Raw genomic sequence first — 14,437 nt, forward strand, 5'->3', positions numbered from 1 at the left:
ATTACATTATGCCATAAATGTACAATACTTGATATGTCACATGTTATAATGGTAATGATAATATGTAAATTTTTTCAGAATCTTGCACATTTCATGCTCTTAATTCCAAATGTCCAGTATACTGGACACTAAATAACTCACAGTCCCCAAGCAAAATTTCTTTTTTTTTTTGTATAATGTCATTTAAAAGGCTGAAATGAACAAGTGTTGTTACAGGATATTGTTTGTTTTCAAAGCGTCCCATCTCGGGGGTGAGGAGGATATATAGATATACGAAGTTAGTCTGTATGTTAGTTGTAGCATATCAAACGATATCAAACTACAATTATTGTAAAATAATAAATTAATGTACATACAAGAAATAATAAAATGCTAATGACCTAACAGAGTGTATTTTATATTAAATATAATTTACCCTGAGACTGTTATCACATTAATGACTTTTATTTTGGACAGAAGAGACTCCACTGGTTGTCCAGGTTTGTTTTCACAGTTGGCTGTTGTGAAAGTTCGTGATGGGTAACTGCTAACAACTTCAGCTAACTGAGGTAACTCTTTTATCATGTTTTATTTATTATTTAAACCCGTGTTCGGCTAATATTACATTAACATTGCCGGTATTTGACCTCGTATGTTGTTTAACAGGCATAATAAGCGCTGTCGGGCTGTTTAACAGGGTTAATATTGGTTGAGCTTTACCATCAGCTAACGCATGCTAACAGCTCTGACACATCCTAGCTGACATCTGTGTAGTGTATTTGTTAGCTTTAACGTTAGCATTAGCTTTAGCATAGTTAGCATTCAAGGTTTTGACAGTTCGAGTAGATAAACTTACCTCCCAATTGTTTACATTTATTCTGCTCTAGCCTTATTTCGTCTATTTGAATGGAATTCGAATGTATAGCCTGTGTTCTAAAGCGCTTACTACGTTAGTTAGGTGTGTCGTGTTATTACACCTGCAGTTTATTTCATTAGCATGTTTACATTCTATGTAGTGCTCAAGTGTGCGACCAGGACTAGTGTTATATCGTTAATAATTGTGCATACTAATTAGTACGGTAGTATGTAAGCTGTTATGGGGTTGCTTACTCTACGTTTGACATTACACACTGCTGTTCTAAACAATATGTGAAATGTATCTTAATACTTGAGTGCTATTACTGTTGACATACTTCGTAGTATGGTAGTACGTGAATTTAGACGTTGCCACTAACATGCCACTTAAAAATACACCATACTACCTTACTAGGTAGTATGTAAAATCTATACACAATCAGTGGTGGTGGTCATTTCTTAAATTACTTTAAAAGTATTGTATTTGTTATAATTGCTCTACCACATATGTCATTAGAAAGATATACATGCTATGTACTAATGTATTGGTTAAGGTACTGGACTAATAATCAGAAGGTCACTGGTTCAAACCCCACCACTGCCAGGTGGCTCCTATCGGGCCCTTGAGCAAGGCCTTTAACCCTCAAATGCTCAGACTGTATACTGTCGCTTTGGATAAAGGCGTGTGCTAAATGCTGACAATGTAAATGTAGTATTGACACGCAGTTATCATTTACACATGCTATTTAGATAAGATATAAGATATCCTTTATTTGTCATATATACATATACACGTGTACAGTACAATGAAATTCTTTCTTCGCATATCCCAGCTTGTTTTGGAAGCTGGGGTCAGAGCGCGGGGTCAGAGCGCAGGGTCAGCCATCATACGGGTTGAGGGCCTTGCTCAAGGACCCAACAGTGGCTGCATAGCAGAGCCTGGATTTGAACCGCCAATCTTCCGGTTGATAGCCCAAAGCTCTACCCACTAGGCTACCACTCTAGTATGGTAGTATAGAGTCAAATTGTCCCAAAAACACTACTGTATAAACCCTGTGTCTGTATATTAAGCAACCAAGAAATCTGATACAATTTCACATGCTATTTAGTTTACCAGTAGATGATCTGAGACTTAATACACACTGTGTAGCTCTGCTGACATGATTATATCTGCCTACGAGATTGCATACTACTGTTCTGAATAGACTCTCAAATGATTACACCACTTTACCAGTTTAACTTATCTTTATAAGTTTACTCTTTTACTCTTTTATAAATTTACTCTTTTATAAGTTTTTACTCTATTACTCTTGCGAGTAACACACAGCGTACAAACCCCGGGCTATGTTCCAAATCCATACTATTTTACTAGATAGTATGTAAAATCTTCACACACCCCCTGGTTAAACAAAGTCGGTAACATACAGTCCATTACAAGCAGTAACTAGAAAAAGTCTTCATACTGGTACACGGTGTATCTATTTTAAATAATGTTACATTCAGATCCGCAAAGTTTGAACACACAGTCCGACGCCATAATGCAGCAGCTTCACTGCTTAAATTTAATGTGGAGTTGAATCTTTGTTTGTTATTTAACTAACATAAATGCATAATATAATAAAGTTTTCCTGTTAAGGTTATAAACTGACAGTATTAATAGAACATGACCTCTCTGTTGGCTATCAGTTTACTGGTTAGTCATGGACATCCTTACATATTATAGTAGTTGTATACTATACTATACTATTCCATTAGGAATTTAATAACCCAAGTTATGGGTCATTTTTGAGCACCAGGATGCACTGATGGTGTGACGATCCACCTCACAGTATACAAAAGTTAAAGAGCCTGCTGGTAATGTCCAAGTATCAGATCCCACAAGACTCCTTCAGATGATGTGTAGTACAGTACAGTGGAGTAGTTTTTTGGATGGACTTCTATTTCCCTTCAGCTGTGTAAACAAAAGGCTGTAGTAACTGTAGGAGGTAAAAAGACAGACAGATAGACACACAGACGGACGCTTTATTGATTAATGCCTTGTTTTAGGATCCATAAAGTACTGACTGTATCCTGCAGTCAATATTCAAAAACTGTGCCAGTCACTTGGTCATATGTAAAGTTGTGTTTTTAGCTCTGAATCATATGATGTTTACATAGACGCCCTTCTGCTTGTTTCTCACAGCTGGGGTTCAGGATATGGGTAAAGTGTAGGAAGAGCACACTTCCTCAAACATCCTACACTTTTAACTTTCACCTCAATGCTCTCATGCTTATTTTGTAGCAGCTTCATGGAAGTCATTTTCTGAAAATTGAAATTGTTCTACATATTTCACTTTTTGGTCTTTTAATAAAGTAAAATACAGCAAAAATGCAAATAAACCTGTAACAGAATGACACTGTTTTAAAGAATATCTAGGAAAGCCCAACTTTGGCCATTTGATGTGTGTTAATACATGTCCTTATTCGAACGTTCGGGCGGCACAGTGGCCTCACAGCAAGAGGTCCTGTGTTCGATTGCCTATTGGAGCAGTCCGGGTCCTTTCTGCCTTTCTGGCTCAGTAAGTTGTGTTAACATTTAGATCCAGACATTAGTTTTTTGGATCTGATTGGTTATTGCTTTTACAGCGCGCAGCAATGGACAACATGACATACGTAGTGCATCGGGCAAAGGTAACAGTGATAAGTTGAACAGAACATTGAACTTAGAGGGTGGAGTGGGGTTATTTTAGGTCAGTTTTATTTTGCATTGGATGAATTTTTGCTCTGAGATTCATTAATGTTTATTTCTTCCAAGCTATGTTTGGAATAGTGTTGGTAAACATTATCTATACTACAGTATAATGCTAAATTATATGTCAAATAAGCACGCAAACAATAGTGTTTGGTATGAGATTGTTTACTACAATCAGAGCTATTTGTTTATGATTCTACTTTTATGGCTTGCCTATGAATTTGAAATCGTATAGTGCATTATTTAATAGTATGTCTACCTCTACCTAACTTTGGCTCAGACAACTGTCTGTCATGAGCTTTGCACGTTCTCCTAAGCTCTTTCGGCTTCTTTCTGATCGCTCCAGTCTCCAAATCTCAGCATCTGCGCAGACATGACTGGCCCGTGTCTGGAATCGGGAAAGCTGAAGGAGTGGTGCGCTGTTCAGGGTATTCCTGCCTTTGCGCCCAGTGTTTCCTGGTGAACCTCGACCCGCACAAATCCTGACCAGGATGAAACGGTTGACAAAAGCAAGTTTACCACAGAACAACACATACCTAAATAAACAAGTGGAAGTTTTTTTCTTGCACCCCCTAGCCCCTACCCATCAATTTAATCAGTTTATTTCATTTTAGATAGTGAATTCGGGCATGTGATGGCCACTTACCAAGCCTTTTTAAAATAAAAAAAAGCATAGTTTCAAATTTGATTAGGGTTTCCACAAGCTATTGAAATACATAGGTTAACTGTGGTAATTCTAGAAATCAATATCGGGACTCTTTGGATGTCTTTTATGTTGTATTGCTCAACCTGTAACAACATAGAACAATCAGAACTGATCACATAACAACAACATAGAAGTTTTTTGCAAATAATATGAAGAAACATAAAAAAAATAGGTAAAATAATTTTTACAACAACGGAAGTGTGTTAGTTAGTGGGTAAGATGCGGATCTGTTGTTGTGCTCTTTGAGGAAGAGTTGGCTTGAACTGTTGTCTCGCAGGGATTCACAGCCATGTAAACGACCTTTAGTAACCTGTCCTTTTCCCCTCGTTCCACTCCCTCCCTTTCTGTCACTTTTATTCCCTCTCTCTGTATTCCTTTCATAAGAAAAGCTTTACTATACCGACTGAGCCACAATTCCTAAATAAAATTTAAAAAAAAAGGAAATCGAGAAAAAACAAGACTTGTTTTTCTTCTTTTTGTTTTTTTTGGTCTATATCTAGCTTTCTCTGTGTGTCTGTCGTTTTTCTCAGGAGTGGAGTTTGTCCTGACGGTGTCCAGACGGCTGGAGAGGATAAACATCATGAACTGTTAGGAAAACACAGGGCAAGATGGACAGGCAATAACTAAGAGCTATATCAGAGGTATGTGTTCCTGTGTGATTATAAAGGAAAGAATCTTTCTGTCCTGTCATTCTATACATGGTCGTATTTGTTATTCCTCTTCCACGTGCTTCTCATGATACTTAACTATCTACTCAAAGCAACAGTAATTCAGCACTTTCAAATTCACTTAATTTAAGGCGTTTCCCAGCTTTCTCTTCCTATTTAACCAGTAAGTGTTGGCACATCAGGTTGCGAAACGGTTAAAATGTGCTGTCTCATTGACATCTTTAAATAGCCATTGTGGTTTTTGCTTACTACGATGTAATTATGTACAATTTCCCACAGTACTGAAAGAGTGACTGTGCAAAATGGGTTTGCCCACCCATGAAAACTTAGGTGGGAACTGTGAAATTGCAGCTGTCCGCCAGTTAACAGTTTAGGTCTAATTTACGTTTTTAAAATGCAATTTAATGTCCTAAATGTCCCTGGGATGCCCTAACTTAAAGGACTTAAACTTAAACTATTGCATTATCCATTGTCATGTAATAATTATTGTTGTTAGGTTGAAGAATATTGTATTCAGTCCTAGCTGACACATTGGAAAAACAAGCATGATCTTTTAGGAGGTCAAAACAAAGAAGAAGTTAAAGCAGCAGTGCCGTTGGTTGCCCAGAATTCTATTTTCACACATAATTTAAGAGTAAAGTAATTTTGCACATACATGGAATTTCACGGGTATCTGCTGCTGTCTCGTATATACAGTATATTTAGATGGTTGTCTGAAAGCCCCCAGAACGGCCAATTATGGGAAAGGAACAGCAGCTGTGGTTGACTTCTTAAGTGTAGTGATTTAAGATGTATATGCGCCTCCAAACGCCATTGCAAATCACTTTTCAGCAGGTTTGCACCCAGCTATGCACTGAATGGGCGCAAAGTCCCACTCTTAGAAGAGTGGCTGCTGCTATAGCTGAAAAGATCACAAAGAGGCCACTCTATTTTTGCGTAAAGTAATAACGTACCCAAATGCATCCTGCAATTCGTTTTCTTTGGTATTTGTATATTGTGTGGTATGCAAAGCAGCCTACAGTAGTCGAAACCTGTATGTAAAAGTAGTGAGAAAAGAACTGAAAAGAACTTACCAGATAAGTGTACATAAATAATTGGTGAGTGTATAACGTCTATCTTTGTCTTTCAGGGCAGTTTTTTAAACAGTTATGACAAGCTGACAATGACCACCCTTTATGCAGCTGATACTGGTGTCCGAGGTAAGTTGGAGGTGTATGCAGGTTTGTTCCTTAACTCGGTGTGTGTGTGTGTGTGTTGTTCCCTTTGTTAAGTGAATCTGCTCAGATTGTTATCAAAATATTAGGTCCACCTGCACCAATGGTCATTTTATTAGCTACACCATATGAGTGAATTTTATGGGTTTACAAAAGCTCGATGGCACAGTGGTAAAATACGGGGTTCGAATCTCAGCGGTGCTATTGCACAGTCAGGCATCTACACAGACATGATAGACTGTGTCTTGGTAGGTGCGCTCATTTGTGGTTGTGTCATTAAAGATTCGAAGACATCGATTGGAAGGAACAAACACAAGACCTCTCTTAGCACACATTACTTAGATGGAACGCTATGTCCATCAGACTAGTTCCACAGACGTTTTGTCTCCAGTCATTGTAGGCACAATGTAAGCGTACCTAATACATTGCACTGTACTTGTGTAACTGCATTAATGGCTCTGTTTTTTTCCTGAAGGTGTAAATCTGGGCAGTGTCACTGAGAAGTGCTCCTCAGGAGCAGAAGTGAAACATGAATTTCATGCTTCTCCTACTCCACCAGTTTCATTCTCTGGTTCTCCTGAAGAACTGAGCAACACGTCGAACATGGAACCCAGAGACGTTAAACTGGATCTCTCACCAGGCGCACCCGCTCCAGGTATTGTGTTGTGTGTGTGTGTGTGTGTGTGTGTGTGTGTGTGTGTTTCAGTTTCACTGTAGGTTTACATCAAAATTTAAACACAGGGTCTATTAAAATGTTCTGTTAGGAATAAAGTGTAGAATTTGCAGTTGTTCAAACGGCTTTCCATATTAAGAGCTTTTTGTATTATTATAATAATAATAATAAGGCATATGGAATACATTTTTTGTCATATATACATCTGTACAGTACAATGAAATGGTCAGCTATTGTACTTCATCCCTGAAGCCAAGGGGGTTAGGAGCCTTGCTCAATGTTCTTACAGTGACAGGGCAGTGCTGGCTCTGCGAGTAAGGTACTGGACTATTGATCAGATGTACTCTGGTTCAGGCCCCAGTGCCAAGTTACCATTGCTTGGTTGCTAAAAAAGACCCATAGGTCTCAGGTGTTTGCTTTGGATATAGTGTCTATTAAAAATTCTGTAAATGCTGTGAAGTGTTCAGGCCAAATAAAAGCATGCAACCAAGCCATGCGTGTATGGCCAATAGAGATCGGTCAAGTATTGATTGGTTACCTGTGCCCTGCACTGATAATGTACTGTGCTTACTTAGAAGTAAGAGTTTTAGCTGGACGGCTAAATTAAATGTGAAAGGTGTTTACCATAATGTAAGTTGCAAATATGGGCATATTTTAGGAGTTGATGTTTCCATGTAAACCTTAAACCTTTTCCTTCTGATGTTCTGATACTTAATATAATTTGTCCTTTGTAAAATACTATTGGTATTGGTACTGTATGCAAAGCCATGGATAAAGCCGTGGGTGTGTTTAATAACATACATACTTATTTAGTTGTACGTCTGCATTGATGTTTGTGTATGCAAAAGGGCGGCAGCCTTTGAAGAGGAAAAAGGGTCCTGCTCCTAAAATGATGGGGAATGAAGTGTGCAGCGTTTGTGGAGACAAAGCATCTGGCTTCCACTACAACGTCTTAAGCTGCGAGGGCTGCAAGGGCTTCTTCAGGCGCAGCGTAATCAAAGGAGCGCAGTACGTCTGCAAGAACTCGGGCCGCTGCGAGATGGACACGTACATGCGTCGCAAGTGCCAGCAATGCCGGCTGCGCAAGTGTAGAGAGGCCGGAATGTTGGAGCAGTGTGAGTAGTCTTTACAACCGATTCGAATCTGGAGCTAAGTGTCTGTGCTTCTGTGTATACATTTCATTCATCGTTTTTCCTCCAGGTGTGCTCTCGGAGGAGCAGATCCGGTCGAAGAAGATGAAGAAGCAGCACGAGGATGATGTGGCTCGTGGCTCGACGATGGCGGCCCCCAGCCCAGCGGCCGACGCTCCCCCTCTGGCTCCAGAACAGCAGGAAATGATTGAGAAATTGGTAGCCATGCAGAAACAGTGCAACAAACGCTCGTTCATCGATAGACGCAAAGTCACCGTAAGCGAATACTGTTTCTTTTTTATTACGTAGTGCAGAGCTGATGACTTTACACCGTGCTACCTTGAAAGTCGCTCACTGTGAAGAATTTGGTAGCCATACTAGTCACATGTTTATTGGCTGCATCTCAGATCACATACTACCTATATATAGCTGGAAGACAGACAGGGAACAGGAGGGCAATGTTAGATCACTGTTTATGGTTTTGAAATGCGATTTCCAACCGTATCAAGGTCAGGTGTCCACATACTTTGGCCATGGATTGTATAGGCTGCTGGGTTTAACTCGTAGCCAGAGGTACAGCTTTTGATTGTTGTTTTTAGGATCACTGGCTCCAGCCCAGTCTCAGTACAGAAGGGGTGTTTAATGTTCTGTATTAGCTAAGTCAGCGGCAGCTGTGAGTTCTGTTTATCATTTGGAAATTCCCGTTATTGCAACAAAACTGATTCATTGCACTACAGATATTCTTGGTTCTGTTTCATCTCTTGAATTTACAAAAACAGGGATTTTTGCATATTTGGGTCTTGTCAATACTAGGTGTAAAAATACCGAACGTTATCCATATCTCCTTTTCTCAGCCGTGGCCGCAGAGTCAGGACCCGATGAACCGGGAGGTGCGGCAGCAGCGCTTCGCTCACTTCACCGAGCTGGCCATCATGTCAGTGCAGGAGATAGTGGACTTCGCGAAACAGCTACCCGGCTTTCTTGAGCTCACCCGAGAGGACCAGATTGCCCTGCTCAAGACCTCCACCATCGAGGTCAGTCTGCCTTTGGATTGCCATGATTTTGTAATCGTAGTTTGTGTCATGCAAACATGCAGATGGACTAAAGTACTTTCGATGGGTCAGTTTCGATTAAAAACTGACCTGTGTAAATATCACACGGTCATACAGGTGGGCCTTTGGTGCCCCCTACTGGTATTTCAGAATAATATTAATACATAGTGCAATTAAGTCAACAAGTCTTGTTTTTATAGATCATGCTACTAGAGACGTCCCGGCGCTACAACCCAGCAATAGAGAGCATCACTTTCCTCACGCCGGATTTCAGCTACAACAAGGAGGACTTTGCCAAAGCAGGTTCGGTTGTGCATTAATAACACATGATCTGACTTGAGCCTACTTTTAAAGTGACATTTGATATGATATAGTCCTATAGTTTGTCTTCTGTCAAACTGTTTTAGTTTAATTCAAATTTATAGTTGTATTTTGTCCTCAAACGTCCTCTCTTCCACCTGGCTTCTCTACAGGCCTTCAGATCGAGTTCATCAACCCAATTTTTGAGTTTTCTAAGGGCATGAATGACCTACATCTGGACGAGGCCGAGTACGCTCTGCTTATTGCTATCAACATCTTCTCAGCGGGTCAGTCTCCCTCCTGCACGTCCACACACACACACGGCTCATCCAGCCCGACAACTGTTCGGATTTATTCGACAGATTAGGACACCAAATGTGGAAAAAAGAACAGTACAGTGTAATCACGAGTTTGTGTGTGTAGATATTCTTCATTGCCATCACACCTCATTAAACTAAATGATTTTTAACAGCGCACAGGGACTGAAAATGAACGTTAAATTAAAGCTAAAGATCCCAGCTGCACTGTGATAAACAGCACTGTGTTATGTATTACTTATTCATTCACGTCCACTAACCAGTACAGTTCTGTTTTACTGATGATAAATAGATTCCTGTAATTCAAAGCTATTTTTAATACTCACTTGAGGTTTGACTAGCTAGTAACATACGGCAGAATATTTACTTATTATACTGTACATTAGTGTCTGTCAGTGTGTTTTACTCTTGTTGCTTGTGTGTATGTGTGTTTGTTTTGTTTTATTTAGACCGACCCAACGTGCAGGATCATGATTTGGTGGAGAAGCTTCAGCAGCCGTATGTGGATGCTCTGCATTCATACATCAGGATAAAGAGGCCCAATGTACGTCATAATATGTTTTATATTAATTTCCACATGTTATTTAGGTCAAAGAAGTAATGAGCTGGTATTTTCTGATTGGTATGGATAACATAACCCAGGCAAGGGAAGATTAATAACACATCTGTAATTGTACTTCTATATTATTAGAGGTGTGGGTTGCAGAGGTGTTCCCAGTCAATGATGAGACAAAATCAGTTCATTCTGTTGCTTCTCTTCTTAGGATTGGACATAGCCCTTTTCAACCAATGTGAAACGTTGCGTTTTAATTTGCGCACCTAATTTTCGAACAGGGTTTAAGCAGATTTGTATCCTTGTACTTTTGCTTCACTAAAAACAACCACATACTTCGCTTACCTTTTTTGTACGTCATGTCCGATGTTCCCCACAGGACCACCTGATGTTCCCGCGCATGCTGATGAAGCTGGTGAGTCTGCGCACCCTCAGTAGCGTCCACTCGGAGCAGGTCTTCGCCCTAAGACTGCAGGACAAGAAACTCCCTCCTCTGCTTTCTGAAATCTGGGATGTTCACGAGTGAACCCGACTACGAACGGTCAAACAGAAAGAGTGTCATGGCCAAAGGGTGGGGGATTGTGAAGTCTTTCAGGCCTTACTGACCTTCCGGGCCTGAGGAGTCTGATTTCATCTTCCTCTTTAGTTGTGTTTGTACTCTGTGCAGGATGCAGTAATCTGCTTACTATAGTGATTTCTCTACAGACTGTATAAGCAGTAGAGGCTTGAAGACTGAGCCAGGGTAAATAACATTAGCAGCACTGCTTTTTCCAGCAGTGTAGTCGTTTTGGACCTAGATTCTTGCTAACTAAATGAATGACTACAAATCATTTTTGGGTTTTTTCAGGGTTTGAGTACCAAGAGCTCTGAGCAGGTCTTGGCAATGGTTTGTGTTTTTTTTTTTTTTTTTTTTTTTTTTTTTTTTTTTTTTTTTTTTTTTTTTTTTTTTTTTTTACAGCACTATTTCCCCTCAAACCTTGGAGCTCAAATAGGGTTGTGGTCCATGAGGTGATGGTCTATGCTGAATCTAACCGGAATTGGGCTCTACACTGTATGGGCTTAAATGGCCCTGCACCTTGTGGGGCCAAAAAGCTTTCATTTTAGGGCCAGGGAGCAGTGCTCCTATCTGACCTTTCGAGGCTTTGTTTTAAAAATGACTGTTAAGTCTTTTATGTGCTAGAATATTTTGTACAGATTTTTGTTGATAATATATCCTTGATTGTGTATTAATAATAATTTGAGAAACAAACTAATCATTTCCCCCTGAATTAAATGATAAGCTTGTCCAACATTTGCATCTTTGATTTTGCACTAAAGCAGGCACCCCAGATGATTTTTTTTTTTTTCTCTTTTGACTGCACCTGAATGTATCTGTATAGACATTAGGATTCACCACAGCAGATCTGATCCGCAAAACAGACTTGTCACACGTCTGGGCTTGGGACTGGCATTGAGAGTGCACTGACGAGTGCAATGCCCAACAGCTAGGCTTACTGACCAAGATGATAAATATTTATGTAATTCTCTGTGTGGAAACTTACACACAATTTCTTTAAGGGACATTACAGTAATACTATGGAATGGAATATTAGCAATTGGATATAATTTCATAGTAGTGCATTATTAAAAAGAAATGTCTAGTGTAAAATCTTTCCAACAATATACAGTTAATATTTTATGTAATGGCATTATAAAGGGGATTTTTTGCTTCTATATATATATTTTTTTTTTTTTTTTTTTTTTTTTTTTTTTTTTTGCTCAAGTCTAATGTGGTGCAAAGTCTAATCTGGGCTGGCTGACCAGTTGAGGTATGTCAGAAAGCTTTATGATTGGCTAAATGAAGACATACATTCTGCTAGTAGATTAAAAAGGATTCTGCTTTATATAGAAATCCACTTACTTACAGGGACTGGCAGGTATCACTGACCCTGTCAACGCTAACCAGTATGCTGCTCGATTTAATCAAACTACTGTATAGTTGAGTTTTATGTGTAAAATCTGAATCTAAATGTGGGTTTATACCTCGGTTTTACATCAACTGTTGTGTCTGTTAACTGATATCGACGCTTTCTTATAGTGTAAACTTCTGTCCATGAAAGACGGAACAGTACAATGCAACGGGTCTTCCGTACAAGGGATTTATCTTTTGCTTTGGTGTTTGTGTCTGTGTTCATTCCTTATGCTTTTATGTATTAAGCACTGCTGTACCAATCTAAAACTTTGCAGGATGGTTTTGTCTAACAATTTAACTCATTTTAACTGACCAGTTTAATTGTGATTCATTCTTTTAATTCATCCCGGCCAGAATTGCTTGATCTAAGAAGTATGCCAGTCCATCAAAGCAATACACACAATGAAATAGATTTACTGCTTTGCATAGCCCTTATGTGGACCTAGATAGGTGGGAGTGTGATGACCTGCAATGAAAATGCCCTGTCCAGGTTTTTAGGAGGGATCTGAACTCACAGCCACCCTAATCAGGGTGACATGATTACTAAATAGATAAAATTATCCTAGAACCCAAACAGTAAGTAGCAAAATGTCAAAATATGGCAGATCTGACAACAGATGTGATGCACATTGCTTTTCTGTTGAACGTGAAATAATATTGGGGGTAGCTTCGTTAACAAGACATGAGAACAAATAAACCTGATTAATGACATTGAATTTAGAAAATCTATATTTTTTATATTATATACATATCAAATATTTTATTATGGTTATGTCTATACCCGATCATTGCTTGTAATATGAAGTAAACTGGGCTTTAAAGTCAGTGTGTGTATCTGCAAGTTACTCTCAAGGATCAGATAATGTTTCTGCCTTTTGAGTATGCTTAAGATCCATACCGTATAGCACTGGTGCTCAGTCTTGGTCACAAAGGGCTGGTCTAGCTCTAGGTTACCAACCAAACAGATAGGAGCTAATACGTTATTTAGCTGATTGATAATCTAAACCATGCAGAAAGTGGCTCGGCTCGGCTCTAAGATACAGTATGCTGTAAGTCCATGTGTTGTGTTCATTATTTTAGGCAGGTGCAGAACTGAACACGACCCTGACCAGTACAAAATCTAATGTTGAGAATATTGTTGAGTATTCAGTGAGAGCATTGATCATCCTGTCAGCAGAATGAGCCACTTGTTCGCCGGGCAAGTGCACATTTAAACTGGTAGCCTGCACACAAAATCAACATCCCTTGAGGGTTTTGATCCTACTTCTTGTACACAAAAGGCTCAGATGGCTGTAGGTTCTAATACCAACCAAGCTTTTCTTTTGAAGACCAACTAACTTAGCAATGGGTGTCAGATGTAGATCATAAAACCCTGCAGCCGCCATGACACCTAGGGTTAAGATATGATCTGTTCCTCTTTTTAAAAAAAATCATAGATCAGGTCCTGATATATACGTTTCCCATAAATGCTATAATAATTGCTTTGAATTTTTTAATTGCTATATTTATATACAAGTATAACCTTTAATGGTTGTACGTGGCTCATAATATCCTCCTCTTACATGAGAAATGTTGGATTTGGAATGAGCATTTGCATTTATTTATTTATTACCTGTAATTTGAACTGAATTAAAATAAATGTGTCCAATCTAAATAGATTTTATAAATCTATGTTATCTGTCATTAGGTTTTCTAGCCCCACATTTGTTGTTCATCCTTAATTTGCATTGTTCTTTTAATCCAATTTACATTAATAACTGTTGGTACTCATCAAAGTGTTAATAACCCTCGATGCTCATTTAATTTAGACATGATTGTGTTTATTATTTTTATTTCTGTCCTCTTGATTTGGCTGACCTCATGTGTGGCATAGGAATGCAAAGTTATGTTTAACGCCTTAACTGCTTAATATGTATAAATGTTATTTTAATTTGAAATCTGACAAATTCTATCGTTCTGCCAGTGTGTGAGTATATATGTCTTTATTTGTTAAACTGTAGATGACTAAGCACCTCAACTATTCTTGATACTGAAATATATTGAACTAAAACATCTGATTGTAGTTTTTTTTTTTTTTATTCTTCTGCCGTCTTGAATAGAATGTTTATCTTGTAAATTATGTTATTAAAAGTCAAATCTGTTCTTATTTTTTGGTCATGGTGTCATTTGGCCTCTATGGAACCCCACTGGTAATATACTATACAAATAAATGAATATATATATATATATATATATATATATATATATATATATATATATATATATATATATATATATATACACACACACAAGTGAATAAAAAGGGGGT

The 14,437-nt window shown here is 38.6% G+C and overlaps 1 protein-coding gene across 2 annotated transcripts; it reads left to right on the forward strand.

The window, feature by feature from the left end:
- Nucleotides 1-499: 499 nt before the first annotated feature.
- nr1h3 (nuclear receptor subfamily 1, group H, member 3) lies at nucleotides 500-11,065 on the forward strand. 2 transcript variants are annotated; one of them, XM_062989487.1, is made up of 11 exons: nucleotides 500-548; nucleotides 4,802-4,912; nucleotides 6,069-6,138; nucleotides 6,629-6,808; nucleotides 7,675-7,941; nucleotides 8,027-8,232; nucleotides 8,811-8,990; nucleotides 9,209-9,311; nucleotides 9,482-9,595; nucleotides 10,075-10,169; nucleotides 10,558-11,065. In XM_062989487.1, the coding sequence occupies exons 3-11, from the start codon at nucleotides 6,102-6,104 to the stop codon at nucleotides 10,702-10,704; spliced, it is 1,329 nt and encodes a 442-aa protein (XP_062845557.1). In that variant the 5' UTR covers nucleotides 500-548; nucleotides 4,802-4,912; nucleotides 6,069-6,101; the 3' UTR covers nucleotides 10,705-11,065. The 2 variants fall into 2 exon arrangements, with proteins under 2 accessions (XP_062845557.1, XP_062845556.1); XM_062989486.1 differs by lacking the exon at nucleotides 500-548 and having other exon boundaries at nucleotides 4,530-4,912.
- The last annotated feature ends 3,372 nt before the right edge of the window (nucleotides 11,066-14,437 follow it).

This window comes from Trichomycterus rosablanca, chromosome 27, assembly GCF_030014385.1.
Source record: "Trichomycterus rosablanca isolate fTriRos1 chromosome 27, fTriRos1.hap1, whole genome shotgun sequence".
Taxonomy (NCBI): Eukaryota; Metazoa; Chordata; class Actinopteri; order Siluriformes; family Trichomycteridae; genus Trichomycterus; species Trichomycterus rosablanca.

Coding starts and splice junctions, on each gene's coding strand:
- nr1h3 (XM_062989487.1), top strand. CDS start 6,102: ATGACCACCCTTTATGCAGCTGATACTGGTGTCCGAG. Junction 6,139..6,628: donor AGCTGATACTGGTGTCCGAG/GTAAGTTGGAGG, acceptor TTTTTCCTGAAG/GTGTAAATCTGGGCAGTGTC. Junction 9,312..9,481: donor GGAGGACTTTGCCAAAGCAG/GTTCGGTTGTGC, acceptor GCTTCTCTACAG/GCCTTCAGATCGAGTTCATC.